At 48.3% G+C, this 23,687-nt stretch overlaps 1 protein-coding gene across 1 annotated transcript in view; it reads left to right on the forward strand.

Annotated features, from left to right (window-relative positions):
• The window catches only part of BABAM2 (BRISC and BRCA1 A complex member 2), a 234,677-nt gene extending 215,228 nt beyond the window's left edge, over nucleotides 1–19,449 (forward strand). The window contains exons 11-12 of the mRNA XM_073671771.1: nucleotides 5,161–5,314; nucleotides 19,301–19,449. Coding sequence (XP_073527872.1) covers nucleotides 5,161–5,314; nucleotides 19,301–19,364 — 218 coding nt within the window. The 3' untranslated portion in view covers nucleotides 19,365–19,449. The remainder of the gene's footprint in view (nucleotides 1–5,160; nucleotides 5,315–19,300) is intronic.
• Nucleotides 19,450–23,687: the final 4,238 nt, after the last annotated feature.

The raw sequence follows: 23,687 nt of genomic DNA on the forward strand, positions 1-23,687 counted from the left end.
TAGAGAGACTGCAGCTGCATCCCCCTCCACTGTCACAGGTATAGAGAGACTGCAGCTGCATCCCCCTCCACTGTCACAGGTATAGAGAGACTGCAGCTGCATCCCCCTCCACTGTCACAGGTATAGAGACTGCAGCTGCATCCCCCTCCACTGTCACAGGTATAGAGAGACTACAGCTGCATCCCCCTCCACTGTCACAGGCAGAGAGAGACTGCAGCTGCATCCCCTCCACTGTCACAGGTATAGAGACTGCAGCTGCATCCCCCTCCACTGTCACAGGTATAGAGAGACTGCAGCTGCATCCCCCTCCACTGTCACAGGCAGAGAGAGACTGCAGCTACATCCCCCTCCACTGTCACAGGTATAGAGACTGCAGCTGCATCCCCCTCCTCTGTCACAGGTATAGAGAGACTGCAGCTGCATCCCCCTCCACTGTCACAGGTATATAGACTGCAGCTGCATCCCCTCCACTGTCACAGGTATAGAGAGACTGCAGCTGCATCCCCTCCACTGTCACAGGCAGAGAGAGACTGCAGCTGCATCCCCCTCCACTGTCACAGGTATAGAGAGACTGCAGCTGCATCCCCCTCCACTGTCACAGGTATAGAGAGACTGCAGCTGCATCCCCTCCACTGTCACAGGCAGAGAGAGACAGCAGCTGCATCCCCCTCCACTGTCACAGGTATAGAGACTGCAGCTGCATCCCCTCCACTGTCACAGGTATAGAGAGACTGCAGCTGCATCCTCCTCCACTGTCACAGGTATAGAGACTGCAGCTGCATCCTCCTCCACTGTCACAGGTATAGAGAGACTGCAGCTGCATCCCCCTCCACTGTCACAGGTAGAGAGAGACTGCAGCTGCATCCCCCTCCACTGTCACAGGTATAGAGAGACTGCAGCTGCATCCCCCTCCACTGTCACAGGTAGAGAGAGACTGCTGCTGCATCCCCTCCACTGTCACAGGTATAGAGAGACTGCAGCTGCATCCCCTCCACTGTCACAGGTATAGAGAGACTGCTGCTGCATCCCCTCCACTGTCACAGGTATAGAGAGACTGCAGCTGCATCCCCTCCACTGTCACAGGTATAGAGAGACTGCAGCTGCATCCCCCTCCACTGTCACAGGTATAGAGACTGCAGCTGCATCCTCCTCCACTTACACAGGTATAGAGAGACTGCAGCTGCATCCCCCTCCACTGTCACAGGTAGAGAGAGACTGCTGCTGCATCCTCTCCACTGTCACAGGTATAGAGAGACTGCAGCTGCATCCCCTCCACTGTCACAGGTATAGAGAGACTGCAGCTGCATCCCCCTCCACTGTCACAGGTATAGAGACTGCAGCTGCATCCCCTCCACTGTCACAGGTATAGAGAGACTGCAGCTGCACCCCCTCCACTGTCACAGGTATAGAGACTGCAGCTGCATCCCCCTCCACTGTCACAGGTATAGAGACTGCAGCTGCATCCCCTCCACTGTCACAGGTATAGAGACTGCAGCTACATCCCCCTCCACTGTCACAGGTATAGAGACTGCAGCTGCATCCCCTCCACTGTCACAGGTATAGAGACTGCAGCTGCATCCCCCTCCACTGTCACAGGTATAGAGACTGCAGCTGCATCCCCTCCACTGTCACAGGTATAGAGACTGCAGCTGCATCCCCTCCACTGTCACAGGTATAGAGAGACTGCAGCTGCATCCTCCTCCACTGTCACAGGTATAGAGACTGCAGCTGCATCCTCCTCCACTGTCACAGGTATAGAGAGACTGCAGCTGCACCCCCCTCCACTGTCACAGGTATAGAGAGACTGCAGCTGCATCCCCCTCCACTGTCACAGGTATAGAGAGACTGCAGCTGCATCCCCCTCCACTTTCACAGGTAGAGAGAGACTGCTGCTGCATCCCCTCCACTGTCACAGGTATAGAGAGACTGCAGCTGCATCCCCTCCACTGTCACAGGTATAGAGAGACTGCTGCTGCATCCCCTCCACTGTCACAGGTATAGAGAGACTGCAGCTGCATCCCCTCCACTGTCACAGGTATAGAGAGACTGCAGCTGCATCCCCCTCCACTGTCACAGGTATAGAGACTGCAGCTGCATCCTCCTCCACTGTCACAGGTATAGAGAGACTGCAGCTGCATCCCCCTCCACTGTCACAGGTAGAGAGAGACTGCTGCTGCATCCTCTCCACTGTCACAGGTATAGAGAGACTGCAGCTGCATCCCCCTCCACTGTCACAGGTATAGAGAGACTGCAGCTGCATCCCCCTCCACTGTCACAGGTATAGAGACTGCAGCTGCATCCCCTCCACTGTCACAGGTATAGAGAGACTGCAGCTGCATCCCCTCCACTGTCACAGGTATAGAGACTGCAGCTGCATCCCCCTCCACTGTCACAGGTATAGATAGACTGCAGCTGCATCCCCTCCACTGTCACAGGTATAGAGACTGCAGCTGCATCCCCCTCCACTGTCACAGGTATAGAGACTGCAGCTGCATCCCCCTCCACTGTCACAGGTATAGATAGACTGCAGCTGCATCCCCTCCACTGTCACAGGTATAGAGACTGCAGCTGCATCCTCCTCCACTGTCACAGGTATAGATAGACTGCAGCTGCATCCCCTCCACTGTCACAGGTATAGAGACTGCAGCTGCATCCCCCTCCACTGTCACAGGTATAGAGAGACTGCAGCTGCATCCCCTCCACTGTCACAGGTATAGAGACTGCAGCTGCATCCCCTCCACTGTCACAGGTATAGAGACTGCAGCTGCATCCCCCTCCACTGTCACAGGTATAGAGACTGCAGCTGCACCCCCTCCACTGTCACAGGTATAGAGAGACTGCAGCTGCATCCCCCTCCACTGTCACAGGCAGAGAGACTGCAGCTACATCCCCTCCACTGTCACAGGTATAGAGAGACTGCAGCTGCATCCCCCTCCACTGTCACAGGTATAGAGAGACTGCAGCTGCATCCCCCTCCACTGTCACAGGTATAGAGAGACTGCAGCTGCATCCCCCTCCACTGTCACAGGTATAGAGAGACTGCAGCTGCATCCCCCTCCACTGTCACAGGCAGAGAGACTGCAGCTGAACCCCCCTCCACTGTCACAGGTATAGAGAGACTGCAGCTGCATCCCCTCCACTGTCACAGGTATAGAGAGACTGCAGCTGCATCCCCCTCCACTGTCACAGGCAGAGAGAGACTGCAGCTGCATCCCCCTCCACTGTCACAGGTATAGAGAGACTGCAGCTGTATCCCCCTCCACTGTCACAGGCAGAGAGAGACTGCAGCTGCATCCCCTCCACTGTCACAGGTATAGAGAGACTGCAGCTGCATCCCCCTCCACTGTCACAGGCAGAGAGAGACTGCAGCTGCATCCCCCTCCACTGTCACAGGTATAGAGAGACTGCAGCTGCATCCCCTCCACTGTCACAGGTATAGAGAGACTGCAGCTGCATCCCCCTCCACTGTCACAGGTATAGAGAGACTGCAGCTGCATCCCCCTCCACTGTCACAGGTATAGAGAGACTGCAGCTGCATCCCCCTCCACTGTCACAGGTATAGAGAGACTGCAGCTGCATCCCCTCCACTGTCACAGGTATAGAGAGACTGCAGCTGCATCCCCCTCCACTGTCACAGGTATAGAGAGACTGCAGCTGCATCCCCCTCCACTGTCACAGGTATAGAGAGACTGCAGCTGCATCCCCCTCCACTGTCACAGGTATAGAGAGACTGCAGCTGCATCCCCCTCCTCCTCCTTTTCTGTGTCTTCATTTACCGTGTCATTTTCATCGGACATTGTGGCTTCTGATAATGACCGCTTCACTTTAATAATGTCCCTGACGTCTGGAGATCAGTCCGTCACTACGGAGGAGTTTGTCTCACCCTTATTTTTGCGGAATTGCTGTCGTTCAGCCATATTGGAAACTTTTGACTTCCTGCCGCTGCATGTGAAGGGGTTAATAAACGTTCGCCCCATCGCTCGTTAGTTTTCTGCCGTTCATGGCTGAAGTATTCAGGCATAAGTATAGGATGGGTGATACGTGGTGGCTGGGTGGGACCCCGCCATCGCTGGGCTTCTGTTCCTGCACTGTGGCTCAGTGAGAATAACTGGAGCAGTGGTCAAGAGTGCAGCGAATGAAGTCTGTGACACTGATGGAAATAGCCGGGTACAGAGCTCTGGTTTTGCACCAGCGCCGTAGACATGTTTCACTGCCGCTCTATTCAATCTCCTACTGGCCCTACTTCCAGCTCTGACAAAACTTGACAGCTGCAGCCAGTCTATGACCACTGATTGGCTGCAGCGGTCACTTGACATTTCCTGCTGAAAGAGGAATTAAGACCAGCAGGTGGAATCGGTTGAGTCGTTGGGGCTCATTTATAAGATAAAGTGAAGGTGTAATTCCCCTTTAAGTTGTCATCAGCTGCGGCTAATGTCAGCAGGGCCACAGCCGGCGCCCGGGTATCATGGAGGAGCATCACGGTGACATCTTGTCCCTGGTATGAGACGTTCTGCTTCACAAGATGGCAGTAATTATCAGTCATTAATAATCCGCACGGTTCTCAGGCAGTAGAAAAGCGTCCGTGAAGGTTGAGAGGAGGACGCCGTGTCCCTGCCGCTGAGGGTCACCTTGTGCGCTCCGATAACTGCGGGGGCCGCGGGTAACAACGTGATGCAAAAATACCCTCTATGGGATTGGGAGAATATTTAGTCTCCTCCAGTCACATCCAAAGCTGCACAGAGTCCTGGAGGCGCTCAGGGTGCAGGACTTCACCGCAGTGTGTGTTGGGGCCGTACCTGTATGGTGTTTATAGCTAATCTTATAGGATTGCGTCTGTCAGGTCATGTCATTGCTTTTCAGGGGGGTAATTTCTCATGCAGCTTTGGGTGTGATTGGAGCAGAATGACTGGATGCTGAGGATCAGGTTTGTGTTTGTTCGTAGTTCTGTGTCCGGACACTGGAAGGTGCAGCTCTCTCCCCCCTCTCCCAGCACCATCTAACACCTCCATGAATTAGGCGCCTTTGGGATATAAAGGGAAGGTTGTGACCTTGTCCAGTAGGGGGCACTGTGCAGTAAGGGCCGGCTCTCGTTTTTCTTGCTTTTTGCCACTGCTGGAGATGCGTTGGTCGTCCTCACATCTTCCCTCTGTGTCTTTGCAGTCGACCTCCCGCTGTACTTCCCCCGGGATCAGCCCATGCTGACGTTTCAGTCCGTCTACCACTTCACCAACAGCGGGCAGCTGTATTCACAGGCCCAGAAGAACTATCCGTACAGCCCCCGCTGGGATGGCAACGAGATGGCAAAGAGAGCAAAGTAAGACCCCAATGCTACCGCCCCTTTAATGTTTATCGTCTGCTTTAAAGGGGTTGTCCAGGACTACGACCATTAGGAAAGGTCATCAATATCCGATCAGCTCCCTGCACCTTGTAGTGGCCGTTCTTGGTACTGCAGCTCGGCTTCCATTAAAGTGACAGGTGGCTGAGCTGCAGGGCGCCCCTCCGGCAGCCACGGGACAACCAGGCGTCAGACCCCAATGATCTGATATTGATGACCTAAACTAGACAAACCCTTTAATTCTTGCTACAAAAGTCGCCCTCTTCTGTCACATTGTTAAAACTTCTTCTCATTTGTTGCAAAACCCGAATTTTTCATACTCCTGATTGCAAATCTGCTTGTTAAAGGGGATCTCTGCTGTGGACAATCCCTCAGACATATCGTAAATGTGTAAAGTCATAGCATTTCCCCATCACCCAACTCCACCGCCGGTCAGCGGCTGCCCGATTGTGAGGCAATACCGTGACGTAGTTGTCCCAGGCGGGACCCCTATCGATCAGTGATCTGTAGCAGTAAGTGTTCAGTCTCCCTACAGCTCCCCCGCAGGGGAGATGAAGCATTGCACGCTGCCCACACATATCACTCGCTATCCTGAACGGAGGCCTTCTCTAAACCTGACCTCCCCTTTAATGCAGACACATAGCCCCCCTCTCCTCAGGCAGATACGGCATTTGGGGGTCTCTGGATCGCTTGGTGGCAATCACTATGTAAGAGGCAATGGCTGTCACCCAGCTTTTCCAGGATGGGATATTCCTAGGAATGCGAGTGGTCGGCTTATCCTTGGGGTCACTGATCTGTGATAGGTGAGGGTCCCCCGACAGGGTCGGCGGACACAGTGCAGTGACATATCCTTGAGCTCCACCTTTCACCCCGGGGACTGATTTTGCCCCTTTTAAGGTTTTTAACATACTAAGGGTAATTGCTCTTTCTGGGGACGGAGCCGCCCCTCGTGCGAGGAAGCATCTGTGTGTGATTTCATGTACCAGGACCCTCTGCCAGCAAACTGCACGCACCGTGCAATAGGGGTGGGTGAGGGTTAATGAGGGCAGACAGCCTCCGACATCACAGGGCGCTAATCCGGAGCGTGCGAGGACCCGCACCGCCATGGAAATGCCCGCTGCCGAGCGGCCTGAGCTTATGAATGTTCCCTCCCCGGCATTAAGGGGTTAATGCCGCAGCCCGGGGGGGGGGGGGGGCTCGTAGGAACTTCATCCCCAGCAGATGTACAAGTCCCCTACAAGTCGCGTCTCGCGCCTGCGAAGCGTATAATTACGCCGCGCTCTGACAGCGCTATTCTAGAAGCAGCTTTCACTTCCAAAAAGCACCAGGAGGAGAAGAAGAGGAGAAGAAGAGGAGGATTAGGTCTTAATTATATCGTCCCCATTGTATCACTGATAGCCTTCACCCATAATCCTCCACTTTACATGACACTAATACCGGCTGTGTGCGCTGCCGCCGCCCCCGCCAGCAACAAAGCCGCACGGAAGGTGGACGGTTCCTGACATTCTGTTATTGCTATTTTTGCATTCTTTTTTTTTTTTTTTTTGCAGTTGCGATTTTTGCTGTTTAAAAAATTTGCAGACTGGGCACAAGCAAATCGTGTCTGCAATACCTCTGCTTGCTGTCAGTCTGTAGGAGCCGTCTGCAATATCTCTGCTTGCTGTCAGTCTGTAGGAGCCAGCTGCAATACCTCTGCTTGCTGTCAGTCTGTAGGAGCCAGCTGCAATACCTCTGCTTGCTGTCAGTCTGTAGGAGCCGTCTGCAATATCTCTGCTTGCTGTCAGTCTGTAGGAGCCAGCTGCAATACCTCTGCTTGCTGTCAGTCTGTAGGAGCCGTCTGCAATACCTCTGCTTGCTGTCAGTCTGTAGGAGCCGTCTGCAATACCTCTGCTTGCTGTCAGTCTGTAGGAGCCAGCTGCAATACCTCTGCTTGCTGTCAGTCTGTAGGAGCCAGCTGCAATACCTCTGCTTGCTGTCAGTCTGTAGGAGCCGTCTGCAATACCTCCGCTTGCTGTCAGTCTGTAGGAGCCGTCTGCAACGGGAAAAAAGCCACCAAAGACGTCATTGCTGATCCGCAGCAGAGCCCCGAACTGTTTGCATTGCAAATGGCTGCAGCGTCACGGAGCTTCTGCGGATCCATGGCGTAAGACAACTCCCATCATCTGGAGAAAGATTCGTCACAAATGCTGCTATCGAGACGTGGAAATTTATGAGAAAAAATGTCGCTTTCTACGTACGGCCCATGGCTGATAGACCCTCATTGCCACAGAAGTATGGCAGCACGTGGTGCAAGTGATAAAGGGATCGCGGGCTCAAGTCCTCCAGGGGAACTAAAAGAAAATGTACAAGTAATCTAAAAAAAACACGTTTTTGAAATATGAAAAAACTTTAATTGGAAAAAAAAAACTAATGTTTGAAATGCCGTCATTTTTCCCAATACAAAAATAAAAATATTTGCTATCTCCACATCCAGAACTGGCTGATCTATCAGAATATAATTACGTATATTTAATTCCTGCGATCAATGCTGAAGAGCTATAAAAATAAAATCAAAACGCCCAAATGACTGTTCTTCGAATGCAACGAAAACGTCGAATATATCCCGAAATGGTGTCAGAGAAAACGACAAATCCTGGCGAAACAAAGAATCCCGGCGAAACAAAGAGTCCCCGCGAAACAAAGAATCCCCGCGAAACAGAGTCCCCGCGAAACAAAGAATCCCCGCGAAACAAAGAATCCCCGCGAAACAAGGAATCCCCGCGAAACAAGGAATCCCCGCGAAACAAAGAATCCCCGCGAAACAAAGAATCCCCGCGAAACAAAGAATCCCCGCGAAACAAAGAATCCCCGCGAAACAAGGAATCCCCGCGAAACAAGGAATCCCCGCGAAACAAAGAATCCCCGCGAAACAAAGAATCCCCGCGAAACAAAGAATCCCCGCGAAACAAAGAATCCCCGCGAAACAAAGAATCCCCGCGAAACAAAGAATCCCCACGAAACGAGGAATCCCCGCGAAACGAGGAATCCCCGCGAAACAAGGAATCCCCGCGAAACAAAGAATCCCCGCGAAACAAAGAATCCCCGCGAAACAAAGAATCCCCGCGAAACAAAGAATCCCCGCGAAACAAGGAATCCCCGCGAAACAAAGAATCCCCACGAAACGAGGAATCCCCGCGAAACGAGGAATCCCCGCGAAACAAGGAATCCCCGCGAAACAAAGAATCCCCGCGAAACAAAGAATCCCCGCGAAACAAAGAATCCCCGCGAAACAAAGAATCCCCGCGAAACAAGGAATCCCCGCGAAACAAGGAATCCCCGCGAAACAAAGAATCCCCGCGAAACAAAGAATCCCCGCGAAACAAAGAATCCCCGCGAAACAAAGAATCCCCGCGAAACAAAGAATCCCCGCGAAACAAAGAATCCCCACGAAACGAGGAATCCCCGCGAAACGAGGAATCCCCGCGAAACAAAGAATCCCCGCGAAACAGAGTCCCCGCGAAACAAAGAATCCCCGCGAAACAAAGAATCCCCGCGAAACAAAGAATCCCCGCGAAACAAAGAATCCCCGCGAAACAAGGAATCCCCGCGAAACAAGGAATCCCCGCGAAACCAAGAATCCCCGCGAAACCAAGAATCCCCGCGAAACCAAGAATCCCCGCGAAACGAGGAATCCCCGCGAAACGAGGAATCCCCGCGAAACGAGGAATCCCCGCGAAACAAAGAATCCCCGCGAAACAAAGAATCCCCGCGAAACAAAGAATCCCCGCGAAACAAGGAATCCCCGCTTACGGCGATGTCAATCGGACAGTGAAAAAGTTACAGGTTTCGGAGAAGGGGAGGAAAAAAGGGAAATTGGCCATGGCAAGAAGGGGTTAATGTAAAACTAGATATTGTGAAGCCGCATTATGCTCCTCCTGGGGCAGCGGTGCGGCCGTGCATGCTGGCAGTTGTAGTGTCTCCGGGCCGTGCATGCTGGGAGATGTAGTGTCACCGGGTCGTGCATGCTGGGAGTTGTAGTGTCTCCGGGTCGTGCATGCTGGGAGTTGTAGTGTCTCTGGGCCGTGCATGCTGGGAGTTGTAGTGTCTCTGGGCCGTGCATGCTGGGAGTTGTAGTGTCTCCGGGCTGTGCATGCTGGGGGTTATAGCGTCTCCGGGCCGTGCATGCTGGGAGTTGTAGCGTCTCCGGCCTGTGCATCCTGGGAGTTGTAGCGTCTCCGGCCCGTGCATGCTGAGAGTTGTAGTGTCTCCGGGCCGTGCATGCTGGGCTGGGAGTTGTAGTGTCTCCGGGCCGTGCATGCTGGGCTGGGAGTTGTAGTGTCTCCGGGCCGTGCATGCTGGGAGTTGTAGTGTCTCCGGGCCGTGCATGCTGGGAGTTGTAGTGTCTCCGGGCCGTGCATGCTGGGAGTTGTAGTGTCTCCGGGCCGTGTATGCTGGGTTGGGAGTTGTAGTGTCTCTGGGCCGTGCATGCTGGGAGTTGTAGTGTCTCCGGGGAGGCGCAGGTTTCGCTGCCTTCTGCGCTCCTGTTTTTCCCCCTTTTTGTTATTTCTCCAGTTCTTGCTCTGACTTGTCCCGAGACCTGGAAAACTTGTTTGTGATTATACCGAACACCCGAAACAACCTGTTCTTGGCGGAGTGACAGGAGGGTTTGCCCCGGCCCGGCCGCCGTGTTTACCTGGGTGATGTTTGTGAGTGAACTGTCAGGCGCAGCTCGGGGCCCCTCCAAGGAGCTCCTAGGGGCCGGCGGAAGTCACCGGTCTCATATCTGGATGCAGACTGCTCAGAGGTCGTCTGTACTTGTCCTTGTCAATAAAGCTGGGAAAACTTTAAGGGAGTCTCCATTAAGTGAATAGCACAGTGGTCACACATGCTCACTAACGCTCCATTCACACATGGGACATAGGAGTCCCAGTAATCAGACATTCATCAGCTATACAGTGCAGAGCTTATATATGTGGGGGATAACAGTGACCGCAGCTCTGGAGGTGACTGGAGGATAAGACATGATGTAATATCAGAATAGTGAGTGCAGCTCTGGAGGTGACTGGAGGATAAGACATGATGTAATATCAGAATAGTGAGTGCAGCTCTGGAGGATAAGACATGATGTAACAGCAGAATAGTGACCACAGCTCTGGAGGTGACTGGAGGATAAGACATTATGAAACAGCAGAATAGTGACTGCAGCTCTGTAGGTGACTGGAGGATAAGACACAATGTAACAGCAGAATAGTGACCGCAGCTCTGGAGGTGAATGGAGCATAAGACACGATGTAACATCAGAATAGTGACCACAGCTCTGGAGGTGACTGGAGGATAAGACATGATAGAATAGTGAGTGCAGCTCTGGAGGATAAGACATGATGTAGCAGCGGAATAGTGACTGCAGCTCTGGAGGTGACTGGAGGATAAGACATGATGTAACAGCAGAATAGTGAGTGCAGCTCTGGAGGTGACTGGAGGATAAGACATGATGTAATATCAGAATAGTGAGTGCAGCTCTGGAGGTGACTGGAGGATAAGACATGATGTAATATCAGAATAGTGAGTGCAGCTCTGGAGGTGAATGGAGCATAAGACACGATGTAACATCAGAATAGTGACCACAGCTCTGGAGGTGACTGGAGGATAAGACATGATAGAATAGTGAGTGCAGCTCTGGAGGATAAGACATGATGTAGCAGCGGAATAGTGACTGCAGCTCTGGAGGTGACTGGAGGATAAGACATGATGTAACAGCAGAATAGTGAGTGCAGCTCTGGAGGTGACTGGAGGATAAGACATGATGTAATATCAGAATAGTGAGTGCAGCTCTGGAGGTGACTGGAGGATAAGACATGATGTAATATCAGAATAGTGAGTGCAGCTCTGGAGGTGAATGGAGCATAAGACACGATGTAACATCAGAATAGTGACCACAGCTCTGGAGGTGACTGGAGGATAAGACATTATGAAACAGCAGAATAGTGACTGCAGCTCTGCAGGTGACTGGAGGATAAGACACAATGTAACAGCAGAATAGTGAGTGCAGCTCTGGAGGTGAATGGAGCATAAGACACGATGTAACATCAGAATAGTGACCACAGCTCTGGAGGTGACTGGAGGATAAGACATAATAGAATAGTGAGTGCAGCTCTGGAGGATAAGACATGATGTAGCAGCGGAATAGTGACCGCAGCTCTGGAGGTGACTGGAGGATAAGACATGATGTAACAGCAGAATAGTGACTTTTGCTCTGGAGGTGACTGGAGGATAAGACACAATGTAACAGCAGAATAGTGAGTGCAGCTCTGGAGGTGACTGAAGGATAAGACCTTATGTAACAGCAAAGTAGTGACCACAGCTCTGGAGGTGACTGGAGGATAAGACATGATGTAATATCAGAATAGTGAGTGCAGCTCTGGAGGATAAGACATGATGTAACAGCAGAATAGTGGCTTCAGCTCTGGAGGTGGCTGGAGAATAAGACCTGATGTAGCAGCAGAATAGTGAGTGCGGCTCTGGAGGTGACTGGAGTACAAGGCATTATATAATTTTTCTGTGATAATTGCCCATTCCTCGGCTCGGTGAGCGCGGCCGCTGCTATATATAATCTTCATATACTTTCTGCTCATTATGTATCTAGGTTACAAAACAGCGAAGCCATAATCCAACAAATAACGAGTGTGCGATCATCAGGTCCTCAACACCCGGGACCGTCCGATCCGAGTAAAGACGGACAGGTGCAGAGTAAGATCCAGGAAGGCAAGAAAGTACCAGGGTAGAGACTGGAGAGACGGCAGAGACTGGAGAGACGGCAGAGACTGGAGAGACGGCAGAGACTGGAGAGACTGGAGAGACGGCAGAGACGGCAGAGACTGGAGAGACGGCAGAGACTGGAGAGACGGCAGAGACGGCAGAGACGGCAGAGACTGGAGAGACGGCAGAGACTGGAGAGACGGCAGAGACGGCAGAGACTGGAGAGACGGCAGAGACTGGAGAGACGGCAGAGACTGGAGAGACGGCAGAGACTGCAGAGACGGCAGAGACGGCAGAGACTGGAGAGACGGCAGAGACTGGAGAGACGGCATGGCCGAAATCACCAGCAGAGACCGAGAGAGAGGGGCATGGAAACCGCCTCAGGGAAAGACCAAATTAGCGAGACACTGAGAAAAGCATCGGCCGCAGGACTTAATGCCGACACTTCCTTCAGCCCCATGGAATAACCCCCAGCCACCCCACCCCCGGTGTATAACCTCCGGCCCCATTGCCCCCTAGTGTATAACCTCCGCTATGTCTTTTGCCTTTAGTACCATCTGACTTAACGGCCGGTGGTGCGGAGCTCCCTGATACCAGTGCGGTCCTGTAATAGGAGCCACAGTGGTAACAAGTCCGTCCATGACATTTCCCCTCTTGAATCTTCCCCATCACCTGTTAGTGATATTACACTGTGGAGACCCCGTAACGTCACAGAGCGGGGGGGGGCCAAGTGCTGAGGAGCAGAGAGCAGAAAAGTCCCCACCGCTCTGCTGACCCCATAACTGCAGAGTCCAGACCCCCTCTGGTATCAGCACAGACACTGCGCCCCCGCTGGGAGCTTCATTGCCGAGCAGCTGCATGCAGCCGTACATTACCAAGCACAATGCCGAGCGTCGGATGGAGTGGTGTAAAGTCGCCACCACTGGACTCTGGAGGAGACGTGTTCTGTGCAGTGACGGATCGCACTTCTCTATCTGTGTCTGATGGAGGGATCTGGGTTTGGTGATTCCAGGAGGACGTTACCCCCTGACTGCATTGTGCCGCTGTACAGATGGTGGAGGGGGGGGGGGGATAATGCTATGGGCTGTTATCAGGGGGCGCCGCGGACCCTCAGCTCCAGTGAAGGGAAATCGTAAACTTCAGCACAAGACATTGTGGACAATTGTAGCTTCAGCTTTGTGGGAACAGTTTGGGGTTCGCTCTTCTCTGTCCCCCATGACTGTGCCCAGTGCACAAGCTCCATACAGAAACATGGAGGGGAACATGAGCGACCGCACAGACTGCGCCGTGCAGCAGACTATACTAGGACATGGCCTTATAGGAATTGTCCAGATATTGCAAGTTATCGCCTATCCCCAAACTTACTGAGTTATTGAAGTGAGAAAAAGAAGTTACATTTATGCCTATATGGGATCAAATAACTAAAAATTGTCATGTGCATATGTATTCACCCCTTTTGCTATAAAGCCCCTAAAAAATTCTGGTGCAAGCAATTCCCTTCACAAGTCCCATGCTTAGTGACAGGACGTCCCCCTGTGTGAAATCTAATGTCACATGTCTGTCAGTATATACACTTTACCTTTTCTGAAAGGCCACAGAGGCTGCAACACCATTAACAAGAGGCTCCACTGACCAAACACCACCATGAAGACCAAGGAGATCTCCAAACAACACCATGAAGACCAAAGGGATCTCCAAACAACACCATGAAGACCAAAGGGATCTCCAAACAACACCATGAAGACCAAAGGGATCTCCAAACAACACCTTGAAGACCAAGGAGATCTCCAAACACCATGAAGACCAAGGAGATCTCCAAACAACACCATGAAGACCAAGGAGATCTCCAAACAGCACCATGAAGACCAAGGGGATCTCCAAACAACACCATGAAGACCAAGGGGCTCTCCAAACAGCACCATGAAGATCAAGGGGATCTCCAAACAACACCATGAAGACCAAGGAGATCTCCAAACAACACAATGAAGACCAAGGGGCTCTCCAAACAGCACCATGAAGACCAAGAGGCTCTCCAAACAACACCATGAAGACCAAGGGGATCTCCAAACAACACCATGAAGACCAGGGAGATCTCGAAACAACACCATGAAGACCAAAGGGATCTCCAAACAACACCATGAAGACCAAAGGGATCTCCAAACAACACCTTGAAGACCAAGGAGATCTCCAAACAACACCATGAAGACCAAGGAGATCTCCAAACAACACCATGAAGACCAAGGGGCTCTCCAAACAGCACCATGAAGACCAAGGGGCTCTCCAAACAGCACCATGAAGACCAAGGGGATCTCCAAACAACACCATGAAGACCAAGGGGCTCTCCAAACAACACCATGAAGACCAAGGAGATCTCCAAACAACACCATGAAGACCAAGGGGCTCTCCAAACAACACCATGAAGACCAAAAGGCTCTCCAAACAACACCATGAAGACCAGGGAGATCTCGAAACAACACCATGAAGACCAAGGGGATCTCCAATCAACATCATGAAGACCAAGGAGATCTCCAAACAACACCATGAAGACTAAGGAGATCTCCAAACAACACCATGAAGACCAAAGGGATCTCCAAACAACACCATGAAGACCAAAGGGATCTCCAAACAACACCATGAAGACCAAGGAGATCTCCAAACAACACCTTGAAGACCAAGGAGATCTCCAAACAACACCTTGAAGACCAAGGAGATCTCCAAACAACACCATGAAGACCAAGGGGATCTCCAAACAACAAATAGGAGATCTCCAAACAACGCCATGAAGACCAAGGAGATCTCCAAACTAGTCAGGGACAAAGCTGTAAAGAAGTCAGGGTCGGGTTATAAAAAATATCTCCCAATCTCTGATGATTTCCCGGAGCACCATCAAATCCATTATCATCAAATAGAAAGAACATGGCACAACAAACCTGCCAAGAGAGGGCGCTCACCAAAACTCTCAGCCCGGGCAAGGGGGGGCATTAATCAGAGAGAAAGCACATAGGAGAAAGGTAACCCTGAAGTAGCTGCAGAGTTCCCAAGCAGAGACTGGAGTATTTGTCCATAAGACCACAATAAGCCATACACTCCATAGAAGTGGCCTTTATGGAAGAGTGGGCAGAAGAAAGCCTTTACTTACACACAAAAAACTACTATAATACTGCTCCTATATACAAGGTTATCACTACTAAAATACTGCCCCCTATGTACAAGAATATAACTACTATAATACTGCTCCTATGTACAAGAATATTACTACTATAATACTGCTCCTATGTGCAAGAATATAACTACTATAATACTGCCTCCTATGTACTAGAATATAACTACTATAATACTGCCCCTATGTACAAGAATATAACTACTATATTACTGCCCCCTATGTACAAGAATATAACTACTATAATACTGCCCCTATGTACAAGAATATAACTACTATAATACTGCCCCCTATGTACAAGAATATAACTACTATAATACTGCCCCCTATGTACAAGAATATAACTACTATAATACTGCCCCCTATGTACAAGAATATAACTGCTATAATAATGCCCATATGTACAAGAATATAACTACTATATTACTGCCTCCTATGTACAAGAATATAACTACTATAATACTGCCTCCTATGTACAAGAATATAACTACTATAATACTGCCCCTATGTACAAGAATATAACTACTATAATACTGCCCCCTATGTACAAGAATATAACTACTATAATACTGCCCCCTATGTACAAGAATATAACTACTATAATACTGCCCATATGTACAAGAATATAACTACTATAATACTGCCCACTATGTACAAGAATATACTATAATACTGCCCCCTATGTACAAGAATATAACTACTATAATACTGCTCCTATGTACAAGAATATAACTACTATAATACTGCCCCTATGTACAAGAATATAACTACTATAATACTGTCCCTGTGTACAAGAATATAACTACTATAATACTGCCCCTATGTACAAGAATATAACTACTATAATACTGCTCCCTATATACAAGAATATAACTACTATAATACTGCCCCTATGTACAAGAATATAACTACTATAATACTGCCCCTATGTACAAGAATATAACTACCATAATACTGCTCCTATGTACAAGAATATAACTACTATAATACTGCCCCATATGTACAAGAATATAACTGCTATAATACTGTCCCCTATGTATAAGAATATAACTACTATAATACTGCCCCCTATGTACAAGAATATAACTACTATAATACTGTCCCCTATGTATAAGAATATAACTACTATAATACTGCCCCCTATGTACAAGAATATAACTACTATAATACTGCTCCCTATGTACAAGAATAGAACTACTATAATACTGCCCCCTATGTACAAGAATATAACTACTATAATACTGCCCCTATGTACCAGAATACAACTACTATAATACTGCTCCTATGTACAAGAATATAACTACTATAATACTGCCCCCTATGTACAAGAATAGAACTACTATAATACTGCCCCCTATGTACAAGAATATAACTACTATAATACTGCTAGCTATGTACAAGAATATAACTACTATAATACTGCCCCTATGTACAAGAATATAACTACTATAATACTGCTCCCTATGTACAAGAATATAACTACTATAATACTGCTCCCTATGTACAAGAATATAACTACTATAATACTGTCCCTATGTACAAGAATATAACTACTATAATACTGCCCCTATGTACAAGAATATAACTACTATAATACTGCTCCTATGTACAAGAATATAACTACTATAATACTGCTCCTATGTACAAGAATATAACTACTATAATACTGCTCCTATGTACAAGAATATAACTACTATAATACTGCTCCTATGTACAAGAATATAACTACTATAATACTGCCCCCTATGTACAAGAATATAACTACTATAATACTGCCCCCTATGTACAAGAATATAACTACTATAATACTGCTCCTATGTACAAGAATATAACTACTATAATACTGCTCCTATGTACAAGAATATAACTACTATAATACTGCTCCTATGTACAAGAATATAACTACTATAATACTGCTCCCTATGTACAAGAATATAACTACTATAATACTGCTCCTATGTACAAGAATATAACTACTATAATACTGCTCCTATGTACAAGAATATAACTACTATAATACTGCTCCTATGTACAAGAATATAACTACTATAATACTGCTCCCTATGTACAAGAATATAACTACTATAATACTGCTCCTATGTACAAGAATATAACTACTATAATACTGCTCCCTATGTACAAGAATATAACTACTATACTACTGCTCCTATGTACAAGAATATAACTACTATAATACTGCTCCTATGTACAAGAATATAACTACTATACTACTGCTCCCTATGTACAAGAATATAACTACTATAATACTGCTCCCTATGTACAAGAATATAACTACTATAATACTGCTCCTATGTACAAGAATATAACTACTATAATACTGCTCCCTATGAACAAGAATATAACTACTATAATACTGCTCCTATGTACAAGAATATAACTACTATAATACTGCTCCTATGTACAAGAATATAACTACTATAATACTGCTCCTATGTACAAGAATATAACTACTATAATACTGCCTCCTATGTACAAGAATATAACTCCTATATTTTTGTAGTTTTTCAGCTCATCTTGCAGAATGACGAGGTGCAGGTATAGCCTTACTAGCACTCGGGGGAGGTGGCTCCTTATTTCAGGTGCACTGGAGATTAGGAGCGTTTACTGCTCTTAATCCTGTTATTACAAGGTGGAAAGTCTCTTGTCTCACAAATCTGTAATGCTCTTATTAATGTGACACTGAGCTCTGTTACCCTGATGAGCTGGTGGAGGACGTCTTCATATTGCCGGGTGTTTTCTCTTGCCCTCTGCTCTGTGTAAGGTGTAGATTGCTCAGTAGGATTATGACCTGGGCTGTGCAGTCAGGTGAGGCCACTACTTATTTCCTCTGCTTTTTTGCAACCTATCACTTCAAACTAAGGATGGTGACTCAGTATGCTACGTCTTTAGCTAGGTCTTGATGAGCTAGTCTATGCCATATTACCCCGTAGGCTGAGAAGTGTGTAATTTTATGCAACTGCTCAGTACTGCTGTCTATCATCCATACTGCTTCTGCTTCTAGTAAGTATTTTATCTCACCTTAGTGCTGGATTCACAGCTACACTGCTCAGTATGTTTGTACATTATCCTTCATACTGCTGTCGCTTTCTAGTAAGTGTTTATCTCATCCTAAGGCTAGATTCACAGCTACACTGCTCAGTATAATGTCCTCCATGTGGTTGCTTTCTAGGAAAGATTTTTTCTTTTCACTCCAGTGCTGGATTCACAACTACAGCTTAGTACTGTTATATATTGTGCTTCATGCTTCTACTTTCTAGTAAGTGATTGCTCTCACTCTCGTGCTGGATTCACAGCTATACAGCTCAGTACTGTTATATATTGTGCTCCATGCTTCTACTTTCTAGTAAGTGTTTGCGCTCACTCTCGTGCTGGATTCACAGCTACACAGCTCAGTAGTTATATATTGTGCTCCATGCTTTTACTTTTCTAGTGATTTTTCTCACTCCCGTGCTGGATTCACAGCTACACAGCTCAGTAGTTATACATTGTTCTCCATGCGTCTACTTTCTAGTAAGTGATTTTTCTCACTCCTGTGCTGGATTCACAGCTACACAGCTCATTATTGCTGTATAATGTCCTCCATGCTGCTTCTGAACAAACAGGAATCCCTCATGTCTGTGTATGGGAGACACCGTGTATATAGTATTTTCTGTGAATGTTTACTTAGTTGATATACCAGTCACTACCTATACTGTGTGAGTTAGGCGACACCATGGCAGCTAGTCTACACCCTCCATCACACAGAATGTGGCAACCCGACTACCATGTGTCGTAGTCTGGGCTGCGCAAAGGTTTTAAGGGGGTGATTACCCAAACATCACCCCTGATAGTCTAGTGATACCGCAGGGGTGGGCCGAGCAGTGGCTTGTGCTCCATGTCCGGACACTCCGTGGTGTACGCTGATTACTTCTCACCCCTGTAGTGTCCCCTATGATGTCACACCGCCGTGCCAGAGGTGATGATGTCACTGCCCCGATCCTCGACCCCCGGGCTCCTCCTTCCGTCCATATCTCTTCTGGTCGGTGACCCTTCATTTTGTTTCTTTTCAGGGCTTATTTCAGAAGTTTTGTGCCTCAGTTCCAAGAAGCCGCATTCGCTAACGGGAAGCTGTAACCGACCAGACGGCTAAAGCCAAAGTGTCCCGGCGTTGTCATTGTGAACTTTTTGTAAAAAAAATAAATAAATAAAATCAAGTATCTCCTGGGTTTGTCTTCCTGAAGTCCCCTTTCCCTATACCACTGATAAACTGCAGAAGGTGGTCGGTAACCTAGGCAACCTCTTTTATTGAGAGGTAAGTTGCTTCGTTTTACAAGTACTTTGTTTGTTTTTTTTCCTTTTAGGATGAGAGAAGCCATGACGGCGTCCGCTCCGCTCCTTCCCCTCACTGTCTTGCGGTGGGATCTCAGATCCAGGATGTGGTTTCCGGTGATTGCCGTCAATTCTTTGTTGAAATTTGCTTGAATTTCTTCTGAATTTGTGATCTTGACGATACAAATCGTGAGTCTCTGCCCCCCTGCTCCGTTCTCCGTTCCTATGGGGCAGAGCTGTGACGCGTGACTCCATCTTGGCTGCATTGTCTATTGGGAGTCCTTGGTGGTCTGATTCTAGCTCCTACCTCCTTACAGGCTCGGGCAGCTTCTCTGTCCGTCCACCATGCTTTATACTGAAGCTCTGCTCATTTTGAGTGAAAGGCTGCTGTGTTTTTTATCTTATATGGGACTGATCTCTGTTTAAGGTATTTTTGTGCAGTAAGAAAAAAAAAATGAAAAAGGAAACCATCAGCAAGTAGCTGTGTAATATTCTTTAGTTTTCATTGGCTCATCAGCAGCCATATTAGAGAATGGTTATCAGACTATGTGGATTTTCTTGTGTTAATGAACACCAATAAAAATCAGTCATCAGCCCTGCCCTGCTTGTTGATGGTTTCCAGGGAGCATCATATTATAGTCTACACTGCAGAGAGGTAATGATGAAATGTTACAGAGATGGTGGGTGTTATATGACCAGACACGATATGGTACCCGGCGCTCACCCGCGCTCCCCTGCTCTCTATATGACAGCACCCCGGCCATTACATCCTATTGACTGCGCGGCCCTTTAATTACCCACCTGTAATGTTCAGCAGACACCCGCCGCTTTCACACCCCGGGACAATTCACATCATTAATCCACTTTAATGCTCCTCTCTGATCTTCCCCAGCTGCTGCCCTGGAAGGATTCGGATCCCCATCATCCTCTCTTCACAAAACGCACGCAGACATTTCAGCCATTAGTTGTATCTGTGACTAGGATGCGGCTCACACGCACTATAGAGGCCTCTCGCCTGTCACAAAGCTCACCCTGCTTTCCTACAGTCCTGAACGCTCTGTAATGTAGTGATACATTCTCTGCCCCATAGAAGTCTATGACGGATGCAACAGCAGCCATATTTTAGAACCTCTACACCTCAGCTCCAATCACTGATAAAAAAAAAAAAAAAATCACTAAATACCCTGCATATGCATAGTCATAAAAATGATAAAATTCTCATTTCCTGCATCTACAACTAGGGGGAGCTCTCTGTATACACAGATACATGATAAGATCCTGTCTTCATCCTCCACTAGGGGGAGCTCCCTGTATACAGAGATACATGATAAGATTCTGTCTGCAGTCACCACTAGGGGGAGCTCTCTGTATACACAGATACATGATAAGATCCTGTCTTCATCCTCCACTAGGGGGAGCTCCCTGTATACAGAGATACATGATAAGATTCTGTCTGCAGTCAACACTAGAGGGAGCTCCCTGTATACAGAGATACATGATAAGATCCTGTCTGCCACCACCACTAGGGGGAGCTCCCTATATACAGAGATACATGATAAGATTCTGTCTGCAGTCACCACTAGGGGGAGCTCTCTGTATACAGAGATACATGATAAGATCCTGTCTGCAGCCACCACTAGGGGGAGCTCCCTGTATACAGAGATACATGATAAGATTCTGTCTGCAGTCACCACTAGGGGGAGCTCTCTGTATACACAGATACATGATAAGATCCTGTCTTCATCCTCCACTAGGGGGAGCTCCCTGTATACAGAGATACATGATAAGATTCTGTCTGCAGTCAACACTAGAGGGAGCTCCCTGTATACAGAGATACATGATAAGATCCTGTCTGCCACCACCACTAGGGGGAGCTCCCTATATACAGAGATACATGATAAGATTCTGTCTGCAGTCACCACTAGGGGGAGCTCCCTGTATACAGAGATACATGATAAGATCCTGTCTGCAGTCACCACTAGGGGGAGCTCCCTGTATACAGAGGTACATGATAAGATCCTGTCTGTAGTCACCACTAGGGGGAGCTCCCTGTATACAGAGATACATGATAAGATCCTGTCTGCAGTCACCACTAGGGGGAGCTCCCTGTATACAGAGGTACATGATAACATTCTGTCTGCAGCCACTGCTAGGGGGAGCTCCCTGTATACAGAGATACATGATAAGATACTGTCTGCAGCCACCACTAGGGGGAGCTCCCTGTATACAGAGATACATGATAAGATTCTGTCTGCAGTCACCACTAGGGTGAGCCCCCTGTATACAGAGAAATATGATAAGATTTTATCCTAGTGGTGGCTGCAGACAGAATCTTAGCATGTATCTCTGTATACCGGGAGCTCCCCCTAGTGGTGGTTGCAAACAAAATCTTATCATGTATCTCTGTATACAGGGAGCTCTCCCTAGTGGTGGCTGCAGACAGGATCTTATCATGTATCTCTGTATACAGGGAGCTCATCCTAGTAGTGGCTGCAGGCAGAATCTTATCATGTATCTCTGTACACAGGGAGCTCCCCCTAGTGGTGGCTGCAGACAGAATCTTATCATGTATCTCTGTACACAGGGAGCTCCCCCTAGTGGTGGCTGCAGACAGGATCTTATCATGTATCTCTGTATACAGGGAGCTCCCCCTAGTGGTGGCTGCAGACAGAATCTTATCATGTATCTCTGTATACAGGGAGCTCCCCCTAGTGGTGACTGCAGACAGAATCTTATCATGTATCTCTGTATACAGGGAGCTCCTCCTAGTGGTGACTGCAGACAGAATCTTATCATGTATCTCTGTATACAGGGAGCTCCTCCTAGTGGTGGCTGCAGACAGAATCTTATCATGTATCTCTGTATACAAGGAGCTCCCCCTAGTGGTGACTGCAGACAGAATCTTATCATGTATCTCTGTATACAGGGAGCTCCCCCTAGTGGTGGCTGCAGACAGTATCTTATCATGTATCTCTGTATACAGGGAGATCCACCTAGTGGTGGCTGCAGACAGAATCTTATCATGTATCTCTGTATACAGGGAGCTCCCCCTAGTGGTGGCTGCAGACAGAATCTTATCATGTATCTCTGTATACAGGGAGCTCCCTCTAGTGGTGACTGCAAACAGACTCTTATCATGTATCTCTGTATACAGGGAGCTCCCTCTAGTGGTGACTACAGACAGGATAATATGATGTATCTCTGTATACAGGGAGCTCCCCCTAGTGGTGGCTGCAAACAGAATCTTATCATGTATCTCTGTATACAGGGAGCTCCCCCTAGTGGTGGCTGCAGACAGAATCTTATCGTGTATCTCTGTATACAGGGAGCTCCCCCTAGTGGTGGCTGCAGACAGAATCTTATTGTGTATCTCTGTATACAGGGAGCTCCCCCTAGTGGTGACTGCAGACAGAATCTTATTGTGTATCTCTGTATACAGGGAGCTCCCCCTAGTGGTGACTGCAGACAGAATCTTATCATATATCTCTGTATACAGGGAGCTCCCTCTAGTGGTGACTGCAAACAGACTCTTATCATGTATCTCTGTATACAGGGAGATCCCCCTAGTGGTGGCTGCAGACAGGATCCTATCATGTATGTCTGTATACAGGGAGCTCCCCCTAGTGGTGGTTGCAGACAGGATCTTATCATGTATCTCTGTATACAGGGAGCTCCCTCTAGTGGTGGCTGCAGACAGAATCTTATCATGTATCTCTGTATACAGGGAGCTCCCTCTAGTGGTGACTGCAAACAGACTATTATCATGTATCTCTGTATACAGGGAGATCCCCCTAGTGGTGGCTGCAGACAGAATCTTATCGTGTATCTCTGTATACAGGGAGCTCCCCCTAGTGGTGACTGCAGACAGGATCTTATCATGTATGTCTGTATACAGGGAGCTCCCCCTAGTGGTGGTTGCAGACAGGATCTTATCATGTATCTCTGTATACAGGGAGCTCCCTCTAGTGGTGGCTGCAGACAGAATCATATCATGTATCTCTGTATACAGGGAGCTCCCCCTAGTGGTGGCTGCAGACAGAATCTTATCATGTATCTCTGTATACAGGGAGCTCCCCCTAGTGGTGGCTGCAGACAGGATCTTATCATGTATCTCTGTATACAGGGAGC

The sequence above is a fragment of the Phyllobates terribilis genome, unplaced genomic scaffold (genome assembly GCF_046119375.1).
Source record: "Phyllobates terribilis strain yellow unplaced genomic scaffold, ASM4611937v1 Scaffold_3__8_contigs__length_932513732, whole genome shotgun sequence".
In the NCBI taxonomy this organism is placed as follows: Eukaryota; Metazoa; Chordata; class Amphibia; order Anura; family Dendrobatidae; genus Phyllobates; species Phyllobates terribilis.